We start from the raw sequence: 10,710 nt of genomic DNA on the forward strand, positions 1-10,710 counted from the left end.
AAGAAAAGAACTTCCGGGGGTTACCTTCAAGTATCTGAAGGGCTGTCTCATGGCCTGGGAGAATACCTTTGTTCTGATTGTCCCCAGAGGGGAGAACTGGGAACAACGGGGGAAATTGGAAAGGTAGGTTTAGGTTTGATGCAAGGGAAAACTGCCTGCCAGCTGAAGAAACCACTCCTTCCGGATCAATACGGTTCTCTTCGAGAAAGGACAAACACATGGATGTGTCACCTAGTGAAATTGGAAAGCCATTTGGTGATGAGGATGTCAGTGACAGGCTGTGAGAACTGGTGACATTAGGAGCTGCTGGCCTTGGGCTAACCTGGGTTCAAGCCTGGCCTCTGACCCACACTGGCTTGTGTGAGACTTGCACATATTCGATCTGGGAAGTGCGACCTTCACGTGTGGGAGGATTCTTTGGCTGGATGGTATTCCTGGTGTCTTCACCTGTAAAATGAGGGATCTGCCCTAAAGCTTCCCTGTCGGAGTGGAGTGGAAAGAACCCCGACTTGGCAGCGGTCCTGGGTTCCAGGCTTCCGTCCTCTGAGCCTCAGTGTCCCCACTTGTGAGATCCACCTCCCGAGGTGGTTGTGAGGATCCAGTTACCTACACAGCACTCGGCAAACCTTAATCAAAACTGCTGTACGAATGACAGCTCTTCCCTCCCCCCATTCCTTGGTAAGGGGGGGGCGGGGCGGGACATTGCTGCCTGATTTTCCAATGTATCAATCAGTTTTGCCGATTTTCCCCTCTTCCCTTTTTCTTTCCTTTAATAAATTGTTCTAAGGGTCGAGGAATGAGATACAGAAGAAAATCTAGAGGATGTAAAGCAAATATCAATAAAAACTTGTTGGAAGAATAAATGTCCGCGATCCTCATCCCCGGCTTCGAGCGGCCGACCTAGAGGAGCTGAGTCCCTTCCTTTGGGGCTCAGGCTCCCAGGGCCCCTTCTCCCCGCCCGTCTCCCCCGACTCCCTCACTCGGGGCTCGGCGCGCAGTTTCAGTAGGTCCACTGATCCCTAAGCGCCGGGAGGCTCTCCGCCCTTCCCGGGTCTGGGTGTTTGGAGCCGCTCCCTGGTTTCCCCAGTTGTGGGCGGGGCGGCTCCCTCGGGCCCCAGGAGGCGGTACGGCGGCCGGGAAAGGCCAGAAGGCCGTGCGCTCCCGCGGGGCCGCCCCGCCCCCTGCGCCCCGCCCGCCGCTCTCCGGCGGCGGCTCCCGGCGGCGGGGAGCCATGGCGGCGCCCGGGGCCGTGGGGCGGCGCTTCTTCCGCTGCGCCTGCTTCTGCTCCGAGAACCTCTTCCTGCCCCGCTACAGGCTGCACGTGCGCTACCTCGAGGAGCAGCAGCTGCGCCGGGACTACGGCTCGGTAGGCCCGCGGCCGTGGCCGGGAGCCCGCCGGGCGGGGGCCTCCATCCCGGGGGTGGGGCTGGGCCGGACGGCGAACAGCGGTGGGGGCGGGGCCCGCGCTTCCCATCGGCCCCTGCGATGGCGCCCCCCGCGCCTCCTTACGGGAACGTGTGTGGAGGTGCCCCGCGAGCGCTTCTTCCCTTCCCCCCTGCCTCCACGGCCCCGGGTGCGGCCCTCCTAGGGGGCTGTGGCCGCGGATGACCCCCCCCCCCCAGAGCCCTGCCGCGGGCGGGGGCGGGTGCTTCTGAGCCGTCTGGTGTGAACGGATGAACGCAGCATTGATTAAGCACGTGCTGTATACCAAGCCTGTAGGAAAGTCAGGCGCCCGTGCTGCTGGAGGCGCCCCTGCCCCGTGGGGAGCACACACAAAGAGGGGGGCGATGCCTCCCCTTGAAGGGCCATGTTTCCTGAGGAAGGACCGCGGGCTTTAGATCTGGCCTCAGACCCTGCCTCAGTTTACTCATCCGCAAAGTGGGGATGATAGCAGGCCCCGCCCCCCGCAGTGCTTGGGACCATCGGACCAGACAGTCCTTAGGAGGCGCCAGGTCCAGGGGCGCCGCCGTTGGTGAAAGGGCACGTGTTCCTCAGAGCAGACCAGGGTTCAAATTCTGACCACACGTCATGCCAGTTTCTTGGTTCTGATAAGATGGGGTGGGAGGTTAGACGAGTGACGGGAATGTCTGACCCCATGGTCCCACAGCCCCGCGACCATTCCCATGGAGAGGCGCTTTGGACAGACCCTGAGACGTCCGGTCCCCAGGGCCCTGTTTACTAGCTGTGTGAGCGCCTTAGCCTAGTGGTGTCTCCTTCAGGACTTGTCCTGAGCTTCCTAAAGGCCCTCAATAAGCTTCTGCTACTTTGTTACCAAGCATGACTTGAAGGCAGGGCGAGGGAGGCCCAAGGGAGGCTACACTTGGAAGTAAAAGAGAAACAAAGACGCAAGCCGTTCGTAAAGATCTGAAAAGCCCCAGAATGTCCGCAGTTGTGGTCGCAGCCCCTGCGAGGGAGAGCAGGGCCAGGCTTTAGAGCCCCCTCCTCCGACTCCCTCTTTCAGAAAAGCTGCTGACATTCTTTGCTGCCACGAGGTGTAGCCCTGGTCCTTCTCCTCCCAGAGAGTCCGCTTCCTATCGGAAGATAAGGAAAGGTACGGGGGCAGGGGGAGCAGCAGCAAATCTAACCAAGCCATTCCCCAGATCTGACGGTGTACCTCGCACTCTGCACCCGTGGCCCCCATCGCTGCCAAGAAGAGATCTCTTCTTCAGGACGGAACAGCCTAGTTGCACAGCATCGCGGCTGTTGTGGGCCATCGTTCTGTCGTTCTTTCCATCTGTAGTCATCGTGCATTGTTTCCTGCTGTCCCCTCATTTTATGGATGAGGAAATGGAGGTGAAAGGGCGTTTGGCCAAGGTCGCACAGGTCGTGAGCGACAGAGTGGTCAGGTGATAGAGTTGGAGTCTCAAGGGTCACAGTGTCTGAGGCAGGATTCACCACCTCCAGGCCCAGCTCTATCCACTGCATTGCCCGGATGCCTCCTATTCCTCATCTCTGCTGACTTTCTTGTACTGAGCCTCCCTGAATTTAGTTAGGCTGTTTGTAAGTTTAGAAATGGAAAGAACCTGGAGATAGGTCATTAGCTGTGTGATCCTGCACAAGTTACTCCACCGCTGTCTGCCTCAGTTTCCTCATCTGTCAAATGTAGATACCAATAGTACCTCCCTCCCAGAATTGTTGTAAAGACCAAATGAGACAGTAATTGTAAAATGCTTAGCGCTGTGCTTGGAATATAGTAGGTGTTTAATAAATGTTACCTATTATTAAATTATCTAGTCACAAGATCATAGCACTAGGGCTGAAAAGGACCTCAGAAGCCATCTAGTCCAACCTTTTCATTTTTATCAGAGGAAACAGGCCCAGGGTCATACAGGTCATGTCAGAGGTGGGATTTGAACCCAGGCCCTCTGACTGCAGAGCTTGCTTTTCCATTGTACCATGATCCTGTCCAGTGAGGCTGTATAGTCCAATTCTCTTCTCCCTCCCCCACTTTTGCATTATAGATTGGGAAACTTAGGTCAGTAGATTCTTTGAAACTTTTCCAGTCTAGTAGGACCTTTGGGGTGGGGAGGTCACTTGGGCTCACCTCTGAGCCTTGGGGAGGCCCTCAGTTGGGGGTTAGTGCTGGGGTCATGCCCATCCCTGACTCACCCCTTCTTTTGTCTGTTCCAGATCCTTCAGCACCGTGGCTGTGTGAGTCCTGAAGATTTTGAGCAGGTGTTGGCTGAGGTAACAAGCATCCCCCATGCCCATGAATCTTTGTGCTCGCTCCTCCAGAGAAAACAAGTCAGGAAGACTTGAGTTCAAGTCTGCATCTGCCCCTGACACATACTGGCTGTATTACCCTGGGCAAGTCACTTGACCATACTGTTACAGTCTTAAGACTATAACGTGTAGAGAAGGTACCAGCCTTCATTAGTAAAGGGAGTTCTTTATACCAATGAAATCCTGTCATGACCATTATAGTTTCTGCTTCTGCTGTCATCACCTGTAGCTTGAGAAGGAAGTCCAGCGGAGGAAGCAGCTGGTTCAGCAGGCCTCAGAGAGGAAAGCCACCATTGCCGAATGCTATCTCCCAGTCCATCCCCAAGTGTACAGCTTACAGGTGTGTATAGGTGGGGAGGGCCCAGAAAGGGGAGTGGTGCTACTATAAGATGGTGGCTCCCTTGAGGGTGAGCAGCCAGCACTGGATGGGGCATGACAGACTCTTAGAGTATCTCCAGCCTCTGCAACATATGCCATGTTTTTCAGCACATACAGCCTCTCCCTTCCCCTTGAAGTCAAATGGGGAAGCCAGACTTTTTTTGGGTGCACCCTCCACACTACCCCAAGCTAGGTATCCTCCAATAACTCCCTGAACTCTTTGCTGGAAAAGTTTCCTCCTGAGATACATGTATCTTATCCATACCTGCCCATCCTGTGGGACTCTCTAAGGGCACCCCTCTGATGGGGGCCTCTCTTCAGTTCCCTTGACATTAAGTGCATCCCAGTAGAGCCACAGTCTTTCTATCAGTGATCCCTGACTTAAGTCATCCTTTTCCCTTTCCCCTCCTGCCCCCCCTTTCCCCCCACTTTTGCTGCTAACCTTTGTATCCCCCTTGTATAATTCCTCATTTGCCAGTTCTCCCCCTGAACCTCTCCATTGCCCAGCCTGCCAGCAACCAAGGGGGGAAGCCCATTGTCCTTCCAAGCTTCTGTGGTGGAGTCATTCACTCTTTGTGTAGAGCATAACGAGCAGGACAATTTTGTTATAACCAAGATGTTATCAGTTTAAACATATTACATATTAGTTTAAAATATGTTCACTTATAGATTAGTATATTAGTTGTAACAGACTTTGATGGGTTCATGTACAGTCCTCTTTTCTGTGGTCTTTGATGTACTGAAATGTTCCTGTTCACCTATAATTGTTGATTTTATTGAGGTCATAGTGCATAGAACGTTAGCCCAGGAGTCAGGAAGATCTGAGTTCAAATCCAGCCCCAGAGACTTACTAGTTGTGTGACTGGGCAAGTCACTTCACCGCTGTCTGCCTCAGTTTCCTCATCTGTAAAATGGGGATAATAGCAGCACCAACCTCCCAGGGTTACTGTGAGGATCAAATGATATATTTGTAAAGCACTTTGCGAACCATAAAGTGGCTCCGTAAATGTTAGCTATTATCATTAATGGTAAAAATAAACCAAAACTTTCATTACTTGGGTGCATTGGTCTCTGTTTCTAGACCTTTCCTGTTGGACTCTCTCAGAGTATGCAGTGTTCCCAGAGGCATCCCCCAGACCCAGCTCCCGTTCGTTCTTCCCCTTTCACCCCTTGTTTGTTCCTGGTTCTGGCCTCCCCTGCTCGCCACACAGAACAAAGCTGGGCCCTGTTCCCAGGGACACACATCTCTTCAAGAATGTTGGTTTGGAGAGCCTTTATGGCACCTAAGCATTTATTAAAAACCTACCTCTTCTGGGCCCTCAGTGAGCTTCCATTTTGTAGGAATGACACACATGATGAGTCCTTTGAGGGCAGGGACAGTTTTTTTTTATATGCCTAGGGCAATGCCTGGCACACAGTAGGTGCTTAATAAGTGCTTGTTGACTTACAGAAAACTCCCTTTGTGCAGGACACATCTCTTAGGGAGGGTACCTGGTTCCAGAAGGATATCCAGGCCTGAAGCAGCTCCCAGGCCCATCCTCAGGGAGGATGTCGTTGGGGCGTTTCCTCTCTGATTTTGTTTCTTCCTCCTCTTGCCCTCCCCGCCCCCCTAGGAGGGGTTTCTGGCCCCAGAGTTTTTGACTGTCGTTCAGTATTGTGTGGACCCCAGTGCCAACCTTGCAGGCCTCCTCCAGCGCATCCACATCTTGTCAGGTAAGGGCTGGTCCGTCCAGTCCCCCAAGGAGCTGCCTAGGCGTGACCCACTTTCCACCCCCAGGAACAGACCAACTTCCATGATAATTCCAGTTCACATTTTGGTGGTTTTGCCAGTTCCTTCCTTTAGCCCAGTGTCCCCACCTTGGTCCTCCCTTCCTCCTCCCCCTTTGTGTGGAATCTGGCTTTTCAGATATTTCCAGCAGTTAGCACAGTGTCTGGGCATGCAGGTAGTGCTTACTAAGTGCTTGTTGACTTGTACAACAGCCCAGTGACATTGGTAGCACAAGGATTGTTAACTGAATGAGATCCAGAGGGTTGTAGTGATTTGCCCAAGGACTCATAGACTCTTAGGTCAAAGGGCATCCAGTGGGACTGCCCTTTTACTGGTAAGGAAACTGAGACCCAAAGCGGGCAAGTGATAGGGTAAGGCTTATATCAGTGTGATCTAGATGTGCGCTGGGATTTTAGGAGTAAGATAGAGAGGAAAACCTTAGGCATCTTCTGGTCCAAGCCCCTCCTTTCAGAGATGAGGAATCAGGCCTAGGGCAGGGAGGCCATCTCCCCAAGGTTAACAAAGTGACAGTCAGGTGTTGAATCAGGCCCTCCTGAAGCTCTATCCTATGTCCTTTCCAGTGACCCAGACTCCCTGATTTAAGGGCACAGACACTGTGTGTGTGTGTGTGTGTGTGTGTGTGTCTGTCTGTCTGTCTGTCTGTGTAGGTCTGTCTATCTCTGCATGTGTATATGTGTCTGACTGTATATATCTGTGTTTATGTGCAGTTGTGTGTATATATCTGTGTCTGTATGTGTATCTGTGTCTGTATATCTGGGCTCTGTGTGTGTGTCTGACTGTATGTGTGTCTGTGTAACTGTGTTACTGGGAGTCAAGCCTAGCCCATGGGCCATCACAAGTGAAACGTTGGCGTGACCATCTTGAGCAGACCTCTCATCCCCTCGGTAGGACAGAAGATGATATACCGCGTGCCGATCTTCACCCAGGAATTCTGCCGGATGCTGCTGCAGGAGCTGGAACACTTTGAGCAGTCAGACATGCCCAAAGGGCGCCCCAATACCATGAATAACCATGGGGTAGGTGCGGCCCCTGGGCCCCCAGCCTTTGGCCACTGCCTGAGTCCCACTTGCAGCCCCAAGGCCTCGAAAGGTGATTCCCAAGGGGTAAGAAAGCCTTAGAGACCTATCACAAGGAGGGAGCCCTAAGAGAGGAGCAAAGGGAAGTGCAGGGAATCTCCAGGACCCAGAGCTAAAGAGGAGGGGATGGAAGGTGAGTGACTTGTCTCAGGTCAACCAGGGAGTAAGTGACGAGGCAGCACTTGAACCCAGATCCTTTGACCGAAGGGGCAATGAACAGCTTGCTCCTGTCCCTGCCCAGGTACTGTTACATGAGCTGGGTCTGGACGAGCTTTTGGTGACTCCCCTCCGGGAGCAGTACTTGCAACCCCTAACGGCTCTCCTGTATCCCGAGTGTGGAGGGGGCCGGCTGGACAGCCATCGAGCCTTTGTGGTGAAGTACTCCATGGATGAGGACCGGGACCTCAGCTACCACTACGACAATGCCGAGGTCACCCTCAATGTCTCCCTGAACAGGAACTTCTCTGAGGGCAACCTTTACTTTGGAGATTTTCGCCAGGTACCCACCCCTCCCCGCATCTCCGTTACTTGGAGTTTAATCAGGCAACAAGTATTTAATAAGCACCTACTGTGTGCCAGGCACTTCTAGGCAGGGAGAAAATAGAACTTAGAGGTTGTCTCATCCAGGCCACTTGTTTAACAGAGAGAAACTGAGGCCCAGTGGGGCAGGGGGATGACTTGCATAGTCACAGTGCAGTCAGAACTAGAACCCAGGTCTTCTGCCTTTCAGGCAAGAGGCAGACCGAAGAAGGGAGTGCACTTCAGTTGTAGGAGTGGGGGAACGGCCTGTGCATAGGTGTGGAGGTCAGAGTGTCCTATGGAAGGTGTGTGGACCTGGCCCACAGAGTGCAGCTCCTTGGGGCTGGGAAGGGCAGCCCACCTGACGAGTTCCTCTGCTTTGCAGGTGTCAAGCAACGAAATGCAGTACCTGGAGGTGCCGCATATGATGGGTCAAGGGGTGCTGCATCGTGGCGGGCAGCTGCATGGGGCCCTGCCCTTGGAGTCTGGAGAGCGATGGAACCTCATTATCTGGATGAGGGCCTCTTCTGTCCGTAACAGTCTCTGTCCCATGTGCAGGAAACCGCCCCAGCTGGTGGAGGACGAGGGTTTTGGGGATGGCTTCACCCAGGAAGAGGGGCAGCCTGGTACTGTGGATGTTTGCACCTTGACTTGAATTCCCAGGCTCTGCCCAGTGACCCACCAGTATGGAAACTCTGCCTGTCCCTTCTATGTGTCAACAGCCATGATACCCCCGTTCCAAGCAGAAGCCCAGCCTGGGGGCCCGTCACTCAGAAGAGGTCCTTGGGATTCACTGAGGATTGGGAAGGTGCATGGGAAAAATTGACTTATGCAAGTGTCCTCCTAAGGGGGCCTGCAGAGAGCAAGGTACTGATGGGATCCCAGCTGTGGTGGATAATAAAACATGACTTGTTCACAAGGCATCACAAGAAACCCCATTTCACTCACGCTGAGCTGCGGGGGACCAGGGAGTTCTTTTTCAATAGAGAATCTATAGTTGAGATTCTTCATCATCCTTCTGGACCACTGGGGGTAGGGGAACGAGTCTGGCAAAGATCCAGGAGCAGCATGTCCCTTCTCGGCAGGTGCCAAGTTGCTCATAAGAGCCTTCCTTGCGTTATCTTGCCTAGGTTCATTGCCCTTGCTCCTCGTTGTCTGCCTCAGGTTGGGGCCCCCACTCTAGGGAAGCAACTCAGGCTGGGCGGGTCAGGCAACATTCCATGCCACTTCTTTTCTGGAAGACTCACGCCATGCTGAGACATCTTTAGAATTTTCCTAGGGGCCTCAGGGACCCATCTTATTTCTCCAGTTCATCTTAGTGACTTTTCTGTTCTTTCCCCTTCATTTTATTGAAGAAACTAAACCCAGTAGATGTTCATTAACTTGACCAGCATCACACAGTTTGGATGTGGCACCTCCTGCCATCGTGACATCCTGCTTAGGTGGCCCAGCCACACCTTCACCTGGATTCAGCAGTCCAATCCAATTCAACATCAATGAAGCACCTGTTGTTAAGTCACAGTCTAGATGGCTGGGAAGGTAAGATGGTGCCAGATCTTAGATCCCTGACTGTGAAGTCCACCGTTTGGGGCCTCCCTAGTGGATATGCTGAGCCAGAGGGAGATAGACAAGCAAACCACTGCCTTCCATCTTGGGATTTCAGCTGAACTTAACAAAGAATAGTATTATCTGCTGCGTGCAAGGCACTGGGGATATGAGGACAAACGGACACTCCCGTTGCTGAGGAGCTTTCTGTTGTGGGTGTGAAACACAAATGGGCAGATGGTATGTTCGAGAAATAGTGCTCACTGGGGAACCAAAGCAAAGGCCCTGGGGGCTGAGCTTCAAAGGGAGCTGGGGATCTCATAGCCTAGCGAGACGCTAGAATTATCACTATAAGTAACAGTAATACAAACTATAATGAGAGCATTAGAGGAGATGTAAATCAGGTGCAACATAAAGTTCAAGAGGCTGAGGGCAGGCAGGGGCAGACCTCACAAAATCCTGGAGTTTTAGCTAGGTGTGGACAAGAAATGAGGGAGATGAAGAAGACATTCTAGTGCAGGAAACAGTATGGAAAAAGACAGAGATGAGATCTGGGAACATGGAGAAGTACAGGCTGGAGGATGTCAAGAAGTCCCATTGAGAGAGAAGGCCTAGAACTTGGAAAGGTAGGATGGTGCTGGATAGTGGAGGGGCTGAGATGCTAGACCAAGTCCACTGTTCAGTGCCTCCCTACTGTCTACTGAGTAGATGAGTGAAGGGCACAGAGCTTCGAATAGATGAAATTCTGTTTGCAGGGATGTGGAGGATGGATTAGAGAGGGGAGAGGTTATCACAGTGAAGGTGAAAGGTGATGAGGACCACAGACAGAGCCAGGGTTGTGGGAATGGAAAGGATGTTGGGTGGGAGAAGAAGAAGATGGCATAGACTGCAGGAGTGGGGAATCATGTGTGGCTCTATAGGTCCTCAAGTGCTGGCCCTTTGAATCCAAACTTCACGGAACAAATCCCCTTAATAAAAGGATTTGTTGTGTAAAACTCAAGTCAACAGGCCGCATCCAGATTCCCCACTTCTGATGTAGAGGGTTCAGACTGCCAGATATGGACAGCAGTTCTGCTTGAGCCCACCAAGGCTAGTTCTAGCCTTGAGAAAATGACCTGCTTTGGTCCCAAGTTGCTGTGGCTAGTCCTGTGTAGGATGGGAAAGGTTACTCTCCCTCATAGTCTAGACACAGGTCCTTCATCTCTTGAGTAACTTGGAAACTCCCCATCCGCTCTGTCCAGCCAGATGGCATCATGGGCAATGGTGTCCAAAATGGGACACCCACTCAGAGGAATCCTCTCCTCAATAAACTCCTATGGCTCCCCAATGACTTGAGGATCAGATATCAAAATTGCAGTTTATCCTTTCAAAAAAATCAGTTTTTATTGATGCCTTTTGTTTTCTACGTCATAATGTTCTCCAGTATCCTTCTCTTCCCTTCCCAGAAAAAGTATTTTTTAAAACAAAAGAGGAAGAAAAATGAGCACCACTGATGAATACATTGAAAAAGGCTGAAAAAAAATACAATATACGTGTGTGGACCTCTTCTTCTGAGCTCTGCTCATTCTATAGAACTCGCCACCTTCAGAGTGTGTGTGTGTGTTGGGTTAGGTTTTATAGCAGTTTTTAGTCTGGTCGCCAGTAGGTAGAATTACTCAATGAGCAGTCATGCCTGTACTG

General features: G+C 52.1%; 1 protein-coding gene across 3 annotated transcripts; it reads left to right on the top strand.

Annotated features, from left to right (window-relative positions):
* The first annotated feature begins 1,163 nt into the window (after positions 1 to 1,163).
* OGFOD2 (2-oxoglutarate and iron dependent oxygenase domain containing 2) lies at positions 1,164 to 10,557 on the top strand. 3 transcript variants are annotated; one of them, XM_072600647.1, is made up of 8 exons: positions 1,198 to 1,366; positions 2,462 to 2,551; positions 3,631 to 3,687; positions 3,953 to 4,063; positions 5,715 to 5,814; positions 6,779 to 6,906; positions 7,208 to 7,465; positions 7,871 to 10,557. In XM_072600647.1, exons 6-8 carry the CDS (start codon positions 6,787 to 6,789, stop codon positions 8,138 to 8,140), a joined length of 648 nt encoding a protein of 215 aa, XP_072456748.1. In that variant the 5' UTR covers positions 1,198 to 1,366; positions 2,462 to 2,551; positions 3,631 to 3,687; positions 3,953 to 4,063; positions 5,715 to 5,814; positions 6,779 to 6,786; the 3' UTR covers positions 8,141 to 10,557. The 3 variants fall into 3 exon arrangements, with proteins under 3 accessions (XP_072456747.1, XP_072456748.1, XP_072456749.1); XM_072600646.1 differs by lacking the exon at positions 2,462 to 2,551 and having other exon boundaries at positions 1,164 to 1,366; XM_072600648.1 differs by lacking the exons at positions 1,198 to 1,366; positions 2,462 to 2,551; positions 3,631 to 3,687 and adding an exon at positions 3,840 to 3,860.
* Positions 10,558 to 10,710: the final 153 nt, after the last annotated feature.

This window comes from Notamacropus eugenii, chromosome 4 (assembly GCF_028372415.1).
Source record: "Notamacropus eugenii isolate mMacEug1 chromosome 4, mMacEug1.pri_v2, whole genome shotgun sequence".
NCBI classification, from domain to species: Eukaryota; Metazoa; Chordata; class Mammalia; order Diprotodontia; family Macropodidae; genus Notamacropus; species Notamacropus eugenii.

Excerpts from the sequence above, each read along its gene's own strand:
- OGFOD2 (XM_072600646.1), top strand. The coding sequence starts at position 1,232 with ATGGCGGCGCCCGGGGCCGTGGGGCGGCGCTTCTTCCGCTGCGCCTGC. Across the intron at positions 3,688-3,952 it reads TTGAGCAGGTGTTGGCTGAG|CTTGAGAAGGAAGTCCAGCG; the intron begins GTAACAAGCATC and ends CATCACCTGTAG. Across the intron at positions 5,815-6,778 it reads GCGCATCCACATCTTGTCAG|GACAGAAGATGATATACCGC; the intron begins GTAAGGGCTGGT and ends TCCCCTCGGTAG.